The sequence below is a fragment of the Diabrotica virgifera genome, chromosome 7 (assembly GCF_917563875.1).
Source record: "Diabrotica virgifera virgifera chromosome 7, PGI_DIABVI_V3a".
Lineage (NCBI taxonomy): Eukaryota > Metazoa > Arthropoda > Insecta > Coleoptera > Chrysomelidae > Diabrotica > Diabrotica virgifera.
In genome coordinates this window covers 57,357,911-57,377,146 of record NC_065449.1, presented here as the reverse complement: position 1 = coordinate 57,377,146, position 19,236 = coordinate 57,357,911, and the positions used below count along the sequence as shown (strand labels likewise).

The following is a 19,236-nucleotide window of genomic DNA, read 5'->3' as shown; positions in this document are numbered from 1 at the left end:
GTGTTCCACCTCCGTACTTGATTTAGCAAATCCGATTGCCTTATTTGTTTTGTCATTGATAAGTCTTGTAATTGGTTTCTGATTAATGAAATTTCTTGGGTCAGTGTGCCTGGTTCGGCTTCCTTGGAAGTATTGATTTTTGGGATTGTTCCTCTCGCTTCCCCGCGATCCTTATAAAAGGTTCTGAGTCTTAACCTTAACTCGTCGACGGTTCCTTTGGAATCCAATCCGCACCTTTCGGCGTCGCGCTGTAATTCCTCTTTGGAAAGACGGTTTATCCATGACGTACCCGTCGTGGCACCTGATACTGAGTCTGTGTCTTTATCTGTCGGCATTTTTGGTATTATCCGGGCGTCGAGTAACGACGTTTACTTGCGTATATTCTAACTTTTGCTCGGGCGCCAAATTTGTAACGTGGTAGTTCTTTTAGGACGACAGGCTCAGTAAAACGCAGGTTAAAAATAAAGCAAATCTATTAATTCTAAATTATATACAAAATAAGTCAAAATAATAATTCAATTTTCTATTTCGTTCCAGCGAAGTCCTCCCCCGGATAGGCGTCTGTAACAGAAGAACAAAATTAACAGCGATATTCAAATATATATTTATCGGGACTCGCTTACTACGCTTGCCTCCGTTGAATTACGAGTCGCAAATTACGTCACTTCGGTACACCTTGCGTCTCGAGTTGGCCTGCCTAAGTTCGCGAATCACGTCAGTACGGTGCACGTCGCGACTCAGGTCGGCCTGCCTCGCTCACTTCGCTTGGCTGGTTATGGAGCCCAGAACGGTCGTTCAGGACTGACGGATCGTCGCTTGCGGTGCTCTTAAATATTCCTCTACCGGTGTTGGTTCGGAAAGGTGGAACTTAGTGGGGGCATCTGCGCGATTTGAGAGAATCGCTCGGTTGCGAGTGTCGACGCGCGCTCGACGTATCGATGTATCATTACACCGTGACCAAGGACCATATAGTAGGAGAAAGTTACACGTTACAGGGTGCCGAGTTAACCAGACAGCACAATATTAATCATTTAAATTGGCGTCTTCAACACCAAAACTGGAATAATGAACATTGGAAATGTGTGCTATTTTCAAACGAAAGTAGGATGTGTAAAATCAGATGAATAACGAATCGGTGTACTTAGAGGGCGAGGAAGACAAGCAAGAATGGAAACTGTCAGATTTGTTCATAAATATAAAAGAGGAAGGGCCATGTTCTGGGGAGGAATTATGATCGGTAAAAAAATCCTTTAATTTTCATCCAACTAACTTTGAAAGCTCGCAGGTATGTTGATTTAATTCCATAACCTGTAGTTGGGCTCCTGAGAGATGCGATAGAAGAAAATTTAATTCAGCATTAATTCGCTTAAAATAACAAAAATTATCAGATGATTCTATATAAGTTTGGTTGAGTGTATGTGTATAATAGTTGTAGTTGTGAAGCATATCATTGAAGACGGAAAAATGTGTTCTAATAATTTTTTATTTTTAGTTTTATGAAGGCGAGTTATTTTTGTTTAAATCCGACAAAAAAATCTAATTTAAGGCCCCATTTTGACTATTTTTTATTTACATTTTATAATTTCATCATAATTCATAATTTCATATCATTTTAAAAATAGTCTAATTGTAAAAGTGTATTACTAGTCCTGTCGCCAGGGGGGTACAACGGCCTTCTTAATTCAGATGGACTTACCCAAGTTTTTTTTATGTATTTTGACCCGTAGAACACGAATTTTTTGGGTAACAGTTGATCCGGATGTCGATAAGATTGTTATAAACAAAGAAGTTGAGGAATTACATAACAGCGATTTCTCGCAAAACAAAACATTTTTTTGTATTTTTTGGGTCATTCTAACCAAAAAATGTTCCTACAAGTTTTTTCGTAGGATGCATAGTTTTCGAGATAAACGCGGTTGAACTTTCAAAAAATGGAAAAATTGCAATTTTTGAACCCGAATAACGTTTGAATAAAAAATAAAATAGCAATTCTGCTTACCGCCTTTAAAACTTTAAGTCAAATTATATCTGTTTTGAATATTTGCATTGCTAAAAATTTATTTTTTGATTGTTAAAAAAAGCTATAAACACATACTGTTTACCGTGCCTAATACATGCGTTTTAATGCATGCTACAAAAGGGTCGTTTAAACACAGCGATAAATCAAACAACTTATCAAGGTCAATCGAGTTGTTGCAACTTATCATTGTGTGTAAACGGTGCATCGCACAACTTATCAAAGTTGGAGTTGGGTTGAAGGTGGTATCGCATTGAATCGCAGCGTCTAAACAGCGTTTCAACTTGTCATCACAACTAGTTGCTGTGACTTATCGTTGTGTTTAAACGACGCTTTAGAAATAACCCCGCTTGCACTTTTACCTCCTCTACGTACTCGTTCGATTTTAAATGAGAAATCATAGAAACATCACTCAAGCACTAGGTGTTTATAGCTTTGTTTTAACAATAAAATAATACATTTTTGGCAATACAAATAATTAAAACCGATATAATTTGACTTGAACTTTCAAATGCGGTAAGCAGAATTGCTATTTTATTTTTCAATCAAAAGTTTTTCGGGTTCAAAAATTCCAATTTTTCGATTTTTTGAAAGTTCAACCGCGTATATCTCGAAAACTATGCATCCTACGAAAAAATTTGTAGGAACATTTTTCGGTTAAAATGGACCAAAAAATACAAAAAAATGTTTTGTTTTGCGAGAAATCGCTGTTATGTGATTCCTCAACTTCTTGGTTTATAACAATCTTATCGACATCCGGATCAACTGTTACCCAAAAAATTCGTGTTCTACAGGTCAAAATACATAAAAAAACTTGGGTAAGTCCATCTGAATACAGGAGGCCGTTGTACCCCCCTGGCGACAGGACTATACCAAAGTTTGTGTCGTTTATTTGTTAACAATTCTATCTGTGTAAGTAGATATGCATATCAAAATAAATACAGATTTGAAGTTTTGCAGTCCATACAGGTTGAAGGTTTACATTTTTTAAGATACTCAACTGAATTTTGTTAATTCTAAAAGCGGCCTACTGCGAATTTAAAAACACGGTTAATTACCGATATTTTGCTTTGCATTATAAATATCGGAAAAAGTTATTTGAACAAGTTGTTCCAAATATTATTCTAACGTCACATACCAAATTTCATCACAAAATTAGCACTTTTAGTTTTTTCATTATTTGTAGTCAGGATCCTAAAAGTGTAGAGGAGGCTGCTGGCCGATCAGCCGCCCTTGCTCAATCTCCGGGCAGCGTGTGCGTTAAACGATAATGCAGCGCTAAGAAGACAGAACTCCTTAAGCGCTGCTGAGCTGCGCGGAGCATTAGCAAGTGAGATTTTCCGGCCAGCAGCAGCCTCCGTTCCGATTTTAGGATCCTGACTACAAATATTGAAAAAACTAAAAGTGTGAATTTTGTGATGAAATTTGGTATGTTGGGTTAGAACATTATTTGGAACAATTGTTCAAATAACTTTTTCCGATATCTGTAATGCAAAGGGAGCGTTCAAGTATTACGTAACGCCATATTTGAAGATTTTTTACCCCCCTCCCCCCTACATAACGCACTGTAATGGGCTTTTAACTATTACGTAACGCAATTTTTGAAGATTTTTGAGCCCCCCCCCCCCACCTGCCGTTACGTAATACTTGAACGGTCCCAAAGTAAACATAACAGTGTAGCATGTGTAAAAAATATTATGGGGAGCTAAGCCTCCCTTGCCTCCTCTGAACAGCCGCCACTGGCGTATACTTCCCATTGGGAAATTTCATTGACTTGGGTTTGTTAATGTTATCTCTTTTGAGGATTCTCTTAACCCTAGCGCTTTCAGGTAGGTACACTTTCAATGTTTTCACATAATTCTTTCCAGGATCATTCCTTAGCGGATTGGATTTTCTTATTATAGGTTTTCAGTTTAGCCTTATATACTTCCCACCAATCACCTGATTTCTTCGCCCTATGAATCACCTGATTTATTCGCCATCTTGTTTCTCTTTTGAGGTCAGACAGCTCCTTATTCCACCAAGTTACTTGCCTGGGAGGACTTGTACCTTTATAATGGAATTAAAAGTTTGCTGAGTGCTAATTTACACTGGTTTATTCCCATACTAAACAAGAATAGCTAATTATTTAGAATAGGAAAAGATTCATAAAAAAAGTTGATACAAAATACGTAAAAAATTTCATAAACTCTAACCATAAATTACGTGAGAACTAAGTAGTCTATTTAATGAGTATTTTCCTACTTACCAGAGAAAACAGGCAGTTGTTTGTTTGGTAACAACATCTACTAATGATATAGAATCAGTCTAATTCTCTATGCAAATTGATCGTGAGCTCCTTTTACAATTGATGGGTAACCGTAATGTATGTAAGTGTAAGTACTCCTTTCAACTTTTGCTTTAGAAATAAAGTGCATAGGACATTAACAATTTAAATCGATTAGTTTCTTTATATCTGTTTTTCTAGATGCATCTAGAACAGACACTTTTGTGTAATTTTTTGGAATTGGAGAAAATTTATAATGCATATAAGTAAATATACATGGAAATAAACTATTAGCCCAATCAAATAACATTACAATATGTTGGAATTTCATACAGGTTGGAACACATTTTTTTATCAAAGTTTAGGTGATAACAAAAGATATTTTTAAGATAGTATGTGATTCGTATGAGGGGATAATTATGTAAACGTTGAAAAATGTTGAATTTTTGCACAAAATTTACTTTTTTAACTGCTGCGGTAATTCATGTTTTTATGAACGATGTTACGATTTTTGTCTGCAAAGTTGAAGAAACAATCTTTCATATAATAGTCCAGGGCGTATCTGTTTTGAGATGGACGTTGAGAGGTGACTCATATTTTTTTGCAGAAATTTCTTGGAATTAACTCCTATAATAATAATTGGGTTATCCTCCCACTGAAAAATGTCCGAAACATTGTTTAAATAATCAAAATGTCAAAAAATTAAGGAAAAATTCGATTATTTTCTTCGTTTTTTGATTATAACTTTCAAAGTATTCACTTTCGAAAAAAGTTGTACCGATATAAAAGTTGCACAAATAAATTTACTACAATATAGGATTAGTTAAAAATTTTAAAAATTGTCACCCTTGTTGAAAAATAGCAATAATTGCGAAAAGAACCATAAAAAACCAGTATTTGCATTTTACGTTTTTCAACCATTTATGCTACACCTAGGACCTTCATATTTTACCCAGAAAAACAATATAATATAGTAAAACAATACTGTAAATTTCATTAATATCGGTGTAGTACTTTTGCAAAATCGCAAAATAAATTTTGAAATCCAGCTTTCGCAAAAAAAATTTATTTATTCAAAATGTTGCAGTACTGAAAATAAAGCAGATAGCAATATTTTTTTTACGTATACCATTAACTACCACGGCGTCAGGAATTTTTTAAATAAACATTCATTTTTGGTGCTACGCGCAGGACAGCGGTGTTCGATTCACACAAGTTGATTTCCACCAAAATTTCTTCCAATCTTTATCTAATATATTATTTTCTTCCACTATATTTTGTTGTATTTTAATATTTTAATTCCACAAAAATCAAACTAATTTGATTATTGTTTGTGAAGTATTGTTTAAACAGTTGCATATGTTTAAAAATAATAAAACTTTTATTCTCTAACTTAAAATATATGAACAAAGAAAGTTCTTGCCAAAAAAGTGTTATTTCAAAGGACAGAGTATGTGTTTTTATTTTTCAATAAACAAATTTATTTGTTTATATCGAAATGTACTAAAAACTAAAATTTGTCAATCATTATCAAAGGTCATTGGAATGCCCAATCAGAGCAAACTATCCGCTGTCCTGCGTGTAGCACCAAAAAAAATGTGTATTTAAAAAAATTTCGGATGCCGTAGTGGTTAACTGATTTTAATTTTACAAATTGCAAATGAAAGGTACGGTATTCTTTTATATTTAAAAATAATTAAAGTTGGTACCTGCTTTATATTCAATCCTGCAAGATTTTGAAAAAATTATTATTTTTTTGCGAAAGCTGGATTGCAAAATTTATTTTGCAAAATCTGTATTACCGATCTTAATAAAATATACAGTATTGTTTTCTTATATAGGGTGTCCCAAAAGTTGTGGAACGGTCGAATATTTCGCGAACTAAACATCGGATCGAAAAACTGAAAAATACGTGTTCAATCATTTTCAAAAATCTATCCAATGACACCAAACACCAACCCTCACTACAGCCCCTGGAGGTGGGGTGGGGGGTAACTTTAAAATCTCAAATGGAAGCCCCTAGTTTTTCTTTCAGATTTGGATCCGTTACGTAAAAGTAAGCAACTTTTGTTCAAGACATTTTTTCGAACTGTGGATAGATGGCGCTATAATTGGGAAAAACGATATATCCTGATACCATAGGTAAATTATAGAAACGGTCTAATATCTCGAGAAATACACTTCCAAATGAAAAACCAAAAAACAGGTTTTTAATATTTTTCGAAAACCTATCGATAAACGCCAAAAATGACCCTCCAACCCACCCCCCGGAGACGGGGTGGTGGGTAAATTTAAAATCTTAAATAGCAAACCCCACTTTTTATTGCAGACTCAAATTCGTCATGAAAAATTAAGCAACATTTATTCGAAACATTTTTTAAAATTGCTGATAGATGGCGCTAATAAATCTTATTTTTTCAATTAAAGCGCCTCTATCAACAAGTCTAAAAATTGTTTCGAATAAATGTTAATTAATTTTTCATGACGAATCCGAATCTGTAATAAAAAGTAGGGGTTGCTATTTAAGATTTTAAAGTTACCCACTACCCCACCTCCAGGGGGTGGGTTGGAGGCTCATGTTTAGTGTTATTCGATAGGTTTTCGAAAAGTATTAAAAATCTTTTTTTTGGTTTCTCATTTGGAAGAGTATTTCTCGAGATATTAGACCGTTTCTATAATTTACCTATGGTATCAGGATAAATCGTTTTTCTCAATTATAGCGCCATCTATCCACAGTTCGAAAAAATGTCTTGAATAAAAGTTGCTTACTTTTACGTAGCAAATCCAAATCTGCAAGAAAAACTAGGGGTTTCCATTTAAGATTTTCAAGTTACCCTCCACCCCACCTCCAGGGGGTGTAGTGGGGGTTGGTGTTTGATGTCATTGGATAGATTTTTGAAAATGATTGAACACGTATTTTTCAGTTTTTCGATCCGATGTTTAGTTCGCGAAATATTCGACCGTTCCACTACTTTTGGGACACCCTGTATCATAAAGTTTTTCTGGGTGAAACATGAAGGTCCTAAGTGTAGCATAAATGGTTGAAAAACGTAAAATGCGAATACTTGTTTTTTATCGTTTTTTCGCAATTATTGCTGTTTTGCAACAAGGGTGACAATTTTTAAACTTTTTAACGAACTCTATATTGTAGGAAATTTAATTGCGCAACTTTTATGTCAGTACAACTTTTCTCAGAAACGACTACTTTCAAAGTTATAATCAAAAATCGAAGAAAAAAATCGAATTTTTCCTTCATTTTTTGACATTTTGATTATTTAAACAATGTTCCGGAACTTTTTGAGTGGGAGGATAACTAAAATATGATTATATGAGTTATTTTTAAGCAATTTCTGCAAAAAAATATGAGTCACCTCTCAACGTCCAAATGTACTAATATTTTTACAGATGCGCCCTGGTCTATAAGGGCCGGTTGTTCGAACGCTTATCAAAAATGATCATTATCAAATATTTAATTACTGTCACCAACTGTCAATGTCAACTTTGTTTGGGTTGCTGAAAACATAATTATGGATTACAATTATGAAATTAGTTAATCAATTATGTTAATAATTGTTATGTTAATTGATTAACTAATCTCATAATTATAATCAATTATGTTATAAGACTTAGGGCCGGTTGTTCGAACGCTAATCAACAATGATCATTATCAAATAATTAATTACTGTCAATGTCAATTGTTAAAACATAATTAATTACAATTCTGAGACTATAATCAATTAATATAACAATAATTATTAACATAATTAATAATAAATCTCATAATTGTAATTAATTATGTTTTCAGCAACCCAAACAAAGTTGACATTGACAGTTTTGGTGACAGTAATTAAATATTTAATAATGATCATTGTTGATTAGCGTTCGAACAACCGGCCCTAACTAAATTAAATTTGACCATTAATTTATTTAAATAATTGTAAATCAAAATTGAAAAACAAATTTTCAGTAGTAATTACACGAGAGCTCTAAATTTAACGATTTGTATCCCGAGTGACACTTTGACAGTTTTAAGTTCACGACCCGAAGTAGAGTGAAATTATGACAAAGTGTCACGAGGGCAAAACAAATCGATAATTTTTAAGAGCTCGAGAGTAATTTGGTAAGATTATTTCAATAATAAAACTGTCTTTTAAAATCATTTTAACTAATATTTTATTGATATCTTCGCTTGAATATAATATAATATAATAGTGTAATTTTTATTCTTGTAGGATTCTATTGGTCAGAATCTCTATGGATGAAATAATCAAAAGAATATTATTTGAATTATAAATAAACACTATAAAACATTTTATTTTGCAGGAGCAATTGCGCTGTGTTGCCAGTAAAAACAAAAAAATGGTTGAACAATATTCAATAGTTTATGAGATATTTAATTTAATTAAATATTACCATTTTTTCAATTGCAAAAACGCAGTTGTTGGCCATAGAGTATACAATGCATTGAGAAATCAAAATTTTAATGAAACTCCCCTTCAAAATGGCCTTTAAAAATTGTTGTAATTTAGTTTTTTTTTAAACTTTGACGGGATTAAAAATTTTGAAATTCTGTTTCCATAATTATTAATATTCCTTGTAATTTTTCACACATTTACAAAAAACAAAGTTTTTCTAAGACCATTTTTTGCGGAGATAGCTTTTCCAAATTTAAAAATTCATAATTTGTTTATTTATCAATATTAACATTTAAAAGTGCGTAAGTACATCTATCAACCCTATTACTTATGGTAGGGGAGCCCAAGCGGGGATTTTTGCAGTTACTCGAGAGCGTCAGTAAATGTACCCACACCATATTATATTGGATCTTAATACAGGGGAGTTCGTTAAGGGGGGTCCAAAAAAAATCTATCCTTAGAAAAACTCGAAATCGTCAGATTAAGATAAGGTAAGTTAAGTACATGCAGAACAGTGTATATTTCAAAAATATGACGGTTTGAGCGGGGCGTAAGGAAATGGGTGAGTCACAAAATTTTACAAGAAAAAATCGAATATTTCGAGAAGTAAACGTCAGACTAAAAAACTAAAAAATATGTGTTCAATATTTTTAAAAATCTATCGAATAATATTAAACACGAACCCCCACGGAGAGGGGTGGGGGTAAATTTAAAATTTTAAATAGGAACGTCGCGATATTTTGCGAAATAAACATCAGATCAAAAAAGTGCAAAATACACGTACCTATTCACTATTTTTGAAAAATCTATCGAATGACACCAAACACGACCCCCCATGGAGGTGGGGTGGGGGACTACTTTAAAATATTAAATAGGAGTCCCCATTTTTTATTGCAGATTTGGATTCCATACGTAAAAATAAGCAACTTTTATTCGAGGCATTTTTTCAAATTATGGATAGATGGCGCTATAATCGGAAAAAAGATTGTTGGAAATGGAAATTTAAATTAAAAAATGGAAAGTCCCCACTTAAATGGAAAACTTTACTTACCTTTTTTTGGTTTTAGGACCTAATCTTCAAAACCCAATAGGTCCCCAAAGCGCTCGAGTGACTGCACATTTAGCATACTTTCCTCTCCTACTATTAACAATATCATTTATAGATACGGTAAAAATTGGAGAATATTTTGAAAAATCATTATTTTTAATGCTGTTCTGAAGCTATTTCCTTGTGGAATTTTTATAATCAAGTATTTTCAATGGAAAATAAGCCACAATTTTACCAAACAAATGATTTTATTAACGATTCGAAGCCAACGAAATGACAACTAAACCCGATTTGGGCTTCGAAACCTTAATAAAATCATTTTTTTGGTAAAATTGTGGCTTATTTTCCATTGAAAATAGTTGACCATTATTTTTATTATTAATAAAATTTATATTATTATTAAATCATATCAAACAATATTTTTTTTTATCAGTGCGCTCGTAAAGTGTCGGAAAGTGTCGAAACAGAGGTAACGGAGTGTCGAAATCTCGCGAGTGACATAAAATCGTACTTTAGAAATCTAATCACGTGTAAGTGGAATCAAGAATGGAAATATTCACAGGCATCTTTAAGAACAATCAAGGATAATGTTTACCCGCAGCTATCGAGAATACGAACCCGAAAACTTCAAACTGTTGTCATACGTCTGCGTATAGGTCACACAAGATACACGCACTCTCACCTGTTTACAAGAGACGATCCCCCTAAATGTGAAATATGTGACGAAATAAACAATGTAAAACATTTTTTAATTGACTGTCCACTTTTTGCAAATGAACGAATTAGATTCAATATTCCTAACAATACAACAAACTTTTAGGCACAGATGGTTACTATGATAATATCGCAAACTATTTAAAATGTATAGGACTATATTATAGAATCTAAATTACTGGAATTTTATACCTACACTGTATTCTTAATTTTAGATACATTCTGTAATTATAGATAATAATATCGCTGATTATTTAAAACTCAGAATTATATTATTGACTGTAAGTTATTGGAACTGTACTCCTAGACTGTATTCCCGCTAATCACCTCTTGCTGGATGCGGTAAATTTTCAATAAAAAAAAATAAAAAATAAAATTTTTTGATACGATTTTTCTTTAACAAATGTTTAATATTAATTCAGTACTATTTTGGTTTTTTTAATATAAAAAGTTGTTTCAAAAACTAAACGTAGTGTATATACAGTATGTCCCTGTAAGTTGTATCCATATGCAAAACTTTTTTATTATTAATTTTACGAAAAAAAGTTATTCTTTATAAAAAGCTCTGCATGGTCCAAAACCTAAGATTTAACCATCAAATATCAAATTTTTTGAATATTATACGAGGTATGTCAAAAAGTTTGAATTTCACTCAAGAGTAAAGTAGCTTTATTTTTCACAATATTGAAAATTACTAGTATGAAAAGTTGTTTGGAATTAAAAACTGTATTCTAGTATGAAATTACATCCTTCTAATTGAAAATTTTTTTTTTGAAAAATTATGGATAACTAACAATATTTTCAGTTATTTTAATTCAGATAACTCTTTTATTATTAATTTTACGAAAAAAAGTGATTCTTAATAAAAAATTCTGCATTGTCTAAAATCTAAAATACAACCATCTTATGTCAAATTTTATCAATTTTATACGAGGTATGTCAAAAAATATGAATTTCACTCAAGAGTAAAATACGTTTATTTTTCACAATATCGAAAATTGTTATTATGAAAAGTTATTTAGAATTAAAAACTATGTTTCCGTATGTAATTACATCCTTCTAATTAAAATATTCTGAACTATAAAGTTACTTTACTTTTGATCTAAATTTATCTTTTTTGACATACCTCGTATAAAATTGATAAAATTTGATATAAGATGGTTTTATTTTAAGTTTTAGACCATCCAGAACTTTTTATTAAGAATCACTTTTTTCGTAAAATTAATAATAAAAGAGTTATCAGAATTGAAATAACTGAAAAAATAATGATTATCCATAATTTAAAAAAAAATTTTTTTTCAATTAGAAGGTTGTAATTGCATATTAGAATATAGTTTTTAATTCCAAACAACTTTTTATAATAGCAATTTCCAATATTACGAAAAATAAAGCTACTTTGCTCTTGAGTGAAGTTCAAACTTTTTGACATACCTCGTATAATATTCAAAAAATTTGATATTTGATGGTTAAATCTTAGGTTTTGGACCATGCAGAGCTTTTTATAAAGAATAACTTTTTTTCGTAAAATTAATAATAAAGAAGTTTTCCATATGGATACAACTTACAGGGACATACTGTATATATACTTGAAAACACTTTTTTGCTAAACCAATTATCGATGATATTTAACTATGCTTATGCGTTTATCAATTGTTGATTAAAAACGTATATACACTTATCTTTAGTTGTTGCAAATTGTAAAAAGTACCTAATTAGTTGTTTACAGAAACTCTGTACTCAAATTCATTTTTATCATTTCAGTTTAATATTTCTACTTGTTGCCATCCTTCACCGTCTAAAAAATGTTATTAAAATATAAGCTATGAACATATACTGCGAGGCATAAGTTAGGGATATAGAAAATTATGCTCATTTTCATAGTTGATTTTTTCGTGAACAGATTAACGGATTCCGCTAATTTTTTTTCTTATTTTAGATTTTTCTTTAGTACTTAGACAATTGTGCAAAGGTTTACTCAAACTTCTTTTTTGTACTTATACTGGGTGGAAGAAAATAAGTGTTTTTCTTGTGTTAAGTTGTAGGGAGAAACAGGTACAAATGTGAGTATACATCGGAATCATGTTGTAGTCTATGTTTTGTGAATATTTTGGATTTTGAATATCCCTGAAATCTTTAGAAACAAAGAAAATATACGGTTTTGTAGTTTAACATGTGTTTTAACCGAAACAAAAGTTTGAGACATCCTGTAGGGAGAAAAAGGTACAAAGGTACATCAATATTATATTGTAGTCTCAAATCTTGTGAACATTTTAGTTTTTTAATTTCTCTGATATATTTAATAACAAAGAAACAAACGGTTTTACTCTTTAATATGTATTTTAACTAATGACATGCAATAAGTGAGGTGGCCATATATTATCATACCAGTAAGATAAAATTATTTCCTGTATATTGTGCGAAAGAAACAGAGTGTTAGAAAGAAAAATCGGTGTACTGTAACTCTCGCTATTTAAAGAGCCTCCACCTAGACACCGAATCCGTACTTACTGTCAAGGAAATTCCACCGCAAATCATCACAGAGCCTCCATTATACAATCTCGTCTCTCTTATATTGCGCTATGCATACCGCTTACCTGGTCGATAAATAACTCTTATAGGTGTCGAAAAAAGCTTTATACGTTATGTGCCTTTATGTTTTTAAAGTTTAGTTAACTGCTATTTTTTATTGTTAATTTAATTTTGTTTCAGTTAAAACACATGCTAAAGAGTAAAACCAGCTATTTTATTTGTTTCTAAAGATATCAGGGAGATTCAAAAAACAAAATGTTCACAAGACACAAGACTACAATACGATTCCGATGTATACTCACTTTTGTACCACGTTCTCTCTACAGGGTGTCTCAAACTTAACATAAGAAAAACACTTCTTTTCTTCCACTCGGTATAAGTACAAAAAATAAGTTTGAGTAAACCTTTGTTTGCACAACTGTGTAAATACTAAAGAAATACGTAATATAATAACATAACATAAATTTTCTATATCCTTAACTTATGCTTTGCAGTGTATATTTATATATGCAATCAAAGCATATTTAGAAATTGCTAGGAATTTAAAATTTTTGATTATATAATAAAATTATTATAGTATTAATTATTATTAGAATATATCTAATAGTCTTCTCATCAACAATCATGATTCCATTTATATTGCTTTCTCTTCTGTATTGTGTGCAAGCAAATGATGAGAGTCTTGTAGCAGTACATTTGGTAAGTATGCCTACAATAATTATTTATACGACATATTAGTTAGACAACTATAATTTTTGCAGTATAAATCAATATTTTAGGGCAGAGAGGTATATGGGTGTAAAGAATGGGCCATAGCTTATCCTTAGATTCCGGAGCTTAAAATACGTCGATATAATTTAACTTACCCTCCTACGAAAGTTATTAATAACCGACATACAGGCTGTCAAAGTTAAACTTTTATTTTATTTATTCTTGAATATTTCATGAGAGGCATGGGATAACAACATGCAATTTGGTAAGCGGGGGTTTTTTGGGACCAGAAATTTAAATTTGCCACCAACAATGATGTATTACCCAGAGGGCGCCACATACGAATTTCAGCGCTTATTTAATACGTTCAATTTTTTTATCCCCAACTCCACATACTTTTTGAATCAAAACTTTTATTCTCTTAATATTTTTACTTAAAATATATACTACATTCGTCTCGATAAGCTCAACTATTTTCAAGATAAACGCATTTAAAATCTGCAATACAACATAATTTTTTGCATTTCATTGTAGTTACACCCGAAAAATAACTTAAAACCATAATAATTGTGCTAGTTCTCATATTTATGTCATTGCATCGCAAATTCCATTTGAAGAAATTTGCGATACATTTTTGGAAATTTTTATGGTTTTAAGTTATTTTTCGGGTGTAACTAAAATGGTATTATGCAAAAAATTATGTTGCCCCGCAAATTTAAAATGCGTTTATCTCGAAAACGGTAAGTTTAGCCAGATGAATATATTATACCTTTTTTAAATAAAAATATTAAGAGAATAAAAGTTTTGGTTCAAAAAGTATGTAGAGTGGGTAATAAAAAAAAATTGACATATTAAATAAGCGCTGAAAGGCGTACGTGGCGCTCTCTGGGTAATACATCATTTTTGGTGGCGAATTTAGATTTCACGTCCCAAAAAACCCCCGTTTACCAAATTTCGTGTTATTATCCCATGTCTGTTAGGAAATATTCAAGAATAAATAAAATAAAAGTTTGACTTTGACACCCTGTATTTCGGTTATTAGGAACTTTCGTACTAAGGTAAGTTAGCTTAGATCGACTTATTATAACCTTAGGAATCTAAGGTTAAGCTATGGCCCATTCTTTACCAAAGACCCTGTATATTATAGATATACAATAACGGATAGGTTGATTAAATATTTGCAAATACTTTATTTTATAAAACAAATTTCTCTAATGTGTTTCACTGGGGGCGGAATATTATGCATCAGATCACAAAGTATGATTGCTTGTCTTTTCTCGATAACATTTTTTCCAGTTCAGGTTCATAACTTTAGCTAAGGTTAATTTATAAATTACATTTAATTTGATTTTTTTATCACAAACAAAAGGAATAAGGAATCACTCACCAGAATTTTACAATAAGTATTAAAAATATGCTTTTATTTCGTTAAAATACTTATCTAAGCCTGAAGCCTTCTACCAATAATTATAAAATCAATAAGTTACCGTACACTAGCTCAAACAAAAGCAACAATAATCCTATCAATAGACATTATTGGGATTTTACATCATTCCCATACCCCACATTTTATAGTCTAAGAGCTGGGAGCGGATTTTGTGCGTGATAAGTAATATTGAAAAACTATACGGGGATATGTTGAATTAGTTGTGTACATGACTTTCCCCAACGGGCGGAAACCAGAGTCGGTGATGAGGGTAGTTATAAGGGGTCAAAGTCGCGGTTCTTACTATTTTTTTGACGCTCATGATCGAGATAGTGCACCAAAATTTGGGAATAAGTAGGTCATGACGTAACTAATTAAAATCTCTAGGGGCGGAACGCTGCTTGGGGTACAAAGGGGTGGTAGGCAGGGGTGAGTATAAAAATATAAGGGTTTTTTGCCGTTCGTGATCGAGATAGTGCACCAAAATTTGGGAATAAGTATATCATGACATAACTAAGTAAAATCTCCAGGGGCGGAACGCTGCGTGAAGGACAAATGTTGTGCTGCGTCGCGAAAAAAAAAATACAAACTGCGACTTTGACCCCTTAAAACTACCCTCATCCCCAACTCTGGTTTACGCCCCTGGAGATTTTGCTTAGCTATGTAATGATCTACTTACTCCCAAATTTTGGTTCACTATCTCGATCACGAACGTCACAAATAACCCCTTACAATTTTTATATTCACCCCTGCCCTCACCCCTTTGTCGGTCACGCAGCGTTCCTCCCCTGGAGATTTTACTTAGTTATGACATGACATACTTATTCCCAAATTTTGGTGCACTATCTCTATCATGAGCGTCATAAAAAAATAATAAAAGCCGTGATTTTGACCCCTTATAACTACCCTCGTCCCCCACTCTAGTTTCCACCTCGGGGGATTTTACTTAGTTATGTCATGATCTACTTATTCTCAAATTTTGGTGCACTATCGCAATCACGAACGTCACAAAATATCCTCTTATAATTTTTATATTCACCCCTGGCCCCACCCCTTCGTCGGTCACGCAGCGTTCCTCCCCTGGAGATTTTACTTAGTTATGTCATGACCTACCTATTCCCAAATTTTGGTGCACTATCTCTATCATGAGCGTCGCAAAAACAAATAATAAAGACCGCGATTTTGACCCCTAACTCTCTCGTCCTCCACTCTGGTTTCCGCCCGTTGGGGAAAGTCATGTACACAACTAATTCAACATATCCCCTTATATTTTTTCCATATCACTTCTCACGCACAAAATCCGCTTCTATCTCTCCGACTCCGACTAATACATTATTGGTTTTCGATGGCTTAGTGTGAAAACCTCGTATCTCATTTTTTTTGAAAATGACATTTTGGTGGTTTTGGTTTGAAAACCTTGTGTCTCACGATTTACAACTGTTAGAAAAAATCCAAATACACTAGACTATTTTCTACAGCCGAAAAAAGAAACCACGTATATCAATTGCTCTCTTGATTTAGTGTGAATACCACGTATATTTATAACTAAGACTTTGGTACTTAATTTTGAGTATTTGTTTGAGAAAGTCGACTTGGAGAAATGTTTTTTGTGAACAGTAAAAGGTAGTCCTGCGTACAGAAACATTTTATGAACCTTAAATCAAAAGATTTGTACTGTATCAACCTAGTATTTGGAGATGTGCAATAAGCTATGAAAAATGAAAACCTCGTAAATAATAATAAACACAACCTCATTTAAGATGAAAAACACGTATATCAAGATATACGAGGTTATCATAGTTACTTGAGCAAAAGCTCTATATACTGCAAGGATATTTACGTGTTTTTCATAGTTAATATTTGTATTTCCAATTTAATAGCAACATTTAACACTTTTAGCTCTAGGCCAATATCAGATATTTGTCTCAATGTGCTCGAATTAAAAATATGTAGCGGTAATTTTTGTTTTTAGGTTATATTATGCAGATTTTTGCATCTCCTGTAAAATTGTAATTTAATGAGATACGAGGTTTTCACACTAAGCCATCGTTTTATATTATATTCGGAGCACCAGGTTCCAGCGGCGGATCCAGAAAATCGATTAGGGGGGGGCACATAGGGTACAAACTCAAGGAATCTGGAATATACCCCGATAAAATCTATTCTATCTAGTGTATTTTTGATTCGTCTGGAAGAGGGGGGGCACGTGTCCCCGTGCCCCACCCCTGGATCCGCTACTGCCAGGTTCCTAAAAGTCGCAACAACGAAGTGAGGAGGCAAGAAATCATCTCGAAAGAGGTGAGCTAGACCGAAGCGGTAATGGGCATCAGAATAGTAGTGATAGAGAGCTGTTATCAGTGGCGTAACAAAATCCGTCGCCCCCCCCCCCCGCAGAATTGAAAATGCGGCCCCTTTAAAAAATTACTAAATGAGACATTTTTTTTTTTTTTTTTTTTTGTAAGCATTTATTAGCAATCATAATTACATATTATATAAGCTAATTTGATAACAAGTACAATAACATATATCAATGTATTATTGTACACTAAAATGGCGTTATGAGGTACATCACCCAGCGGTTTCACCTCAGTTTCAGCGAAGATCTATGGGCCATAATCTTCGCAATCTTCTGTTGTTTAGTGGCTGCAGTAATGGTAATATTAATTGGTTGGGGTGGTCTTCCAATTTCTCGTGATGTCTGTTGGCTCTTTCTTGAATTACTGTGCTGACTAACGGGATGTTTAGGTCTGTATGAAGGGTTTGGTTGGAAATGTACCACGGGGCATTTGCGATGGTGCGTAGAATTTTTGATTGAGTTCTTTGGATAATTTTTGTGTTTGATTTGCTGGCACAACTCCATAGTTCTATACCGTACGTCCATATAGGTTTGATGACTGTTTTATAAATCAGCAGTTTGTTCTCAATTGAGAGTCGAGATTTTCTACCTATAAGCCAATTTATTTCTTTCACTCTCAACTCAATTTGTTTCTTCTTCTTTAAAATGTGTTGTTTCCAGTTTAATTTAGAATCAAGATGAAGCCCCAGGTATTTGACGATGTTCTGTTGTGGTATATTGACTTGATTAAGGCTAATATTTGGGCATTGGTCTTTCCTTAGTGTGAAAGTTATATGTGTTGACTTAGTTTCGTTAGCTTTTATCTTCCATTTCTTTAACCACTGTCCAATTTGGTCTAGGTGTTCTTGAAGTTTTAATACTGCAGCTCTTGGATCCTCTTCAGTTGCAAATATTGCTGTGTCATCAGCGAAAGTTCCAATGGTGGTTTGTGGAGAGGTTGGTAAATCGGATGTGTACAGTACATAAAGAAGTGGACCCAATATACTACCTTGTGGGACTCCTGATTGAATTTTGTTACGGTTTGATAGTTCATCCTCCACTTTAGTTTCAAATTCTCTGTGATTTAGATATGATTTTAATAAATGAGACATGTGTAACAAAAATGTGTTATAGCCCAGTAAATTAACGTGAAATACGGCGATACCGTGTAATTTTCAATGTCACCACCGAAGTGGTCCAGTCAATACTTTTCAAGTTATTTACGAGTGAAAATGTTCAACATTGTTCAATAAAAAAAACACGTTTTCAGGCGGTTTTTAGCAAATAATTGAAAAAGTAAGTAGCAAAAATGTAGCTTATACAAAAATGAAGTCTGTCGACCTAGTAAATGCAAATTTGTAGCTCATGAAAAATTGTTTTATTCATCAAATTTCAAATCGAATATTTCAACGCGATATAACCAAAAAATAAAGCACTTTTCGGGGACACTCATTAAAAATTTTTTTAAAGTGTTTAAAAAAGTTTTAGCTATTTTTTACTTTTTACAAAAGATTCTATCATCAAAACTAAGCGAGTTACGCTCAAAATACAGGTAAAGCCTTTTTTGGTACAAAAAATTGAGAAATCTCCGCCTATTTAGCACCCCAAATGAAACTAATCATTACCGCTTTACAAATTACTTAACTTTTTTTTTGCATGACCTGTAAGTTTCACTGGTTTAAAGTGCTTATTTTTGAACGGGTTTTATTTGAAAGTGCTCTAACGAGTCACTAATTACGAGTGTATGCAAATTTTGAACAGCTATATCTTAACCA

At 32.6% G+C, this 19,236-nt stretch overlaps 1 protein-coding gene and 1 long non-coding RNA gene across 3 annotated transcripts in view; one reads left to right on the top strand and one right to left on the bottom strand.

The window, feature by feature from the left end:
* Window positions 1-455: 455 nt before the first annotated feature.
* LOC126887755 (uncharacterized) lies at window positions 456-788 on the bottom strand. Its single transcript, XR_007699190.1, has 2 exons — window positions 624-788; window positions 456-561 (listed from the first exon to the last, which is right to left on the bottom strand). It is a non-coding gene; the product is annotated as an uncharacterized LOC126887755 (long non-coding RNA).
* A 12,695-nt stretch (window positions 789-13,483) lies between these two features.
* LOC114330864 (venom acid phosphatase Acph-1) overlaps window positions 13,484-19,236 on the top strand; it is an 85,528-nt gene continuing 79,775 nt past the window's right edge. For both annotated transcript variants that reach the window (XM_028280287.2, XM_028280286.2), the window contains exon 1: window positions 13,484-13,688. In XM_028280287.2, the coding sequence (XP_028136088.2) occupies window positions 13,614-13,688 (75 nt within the window). In that variant the 5' untranslated portion in view covers window positions 13,484-13,613. The remainder of the gene's footprint in view (window positions 13,689-19,236) is intronic.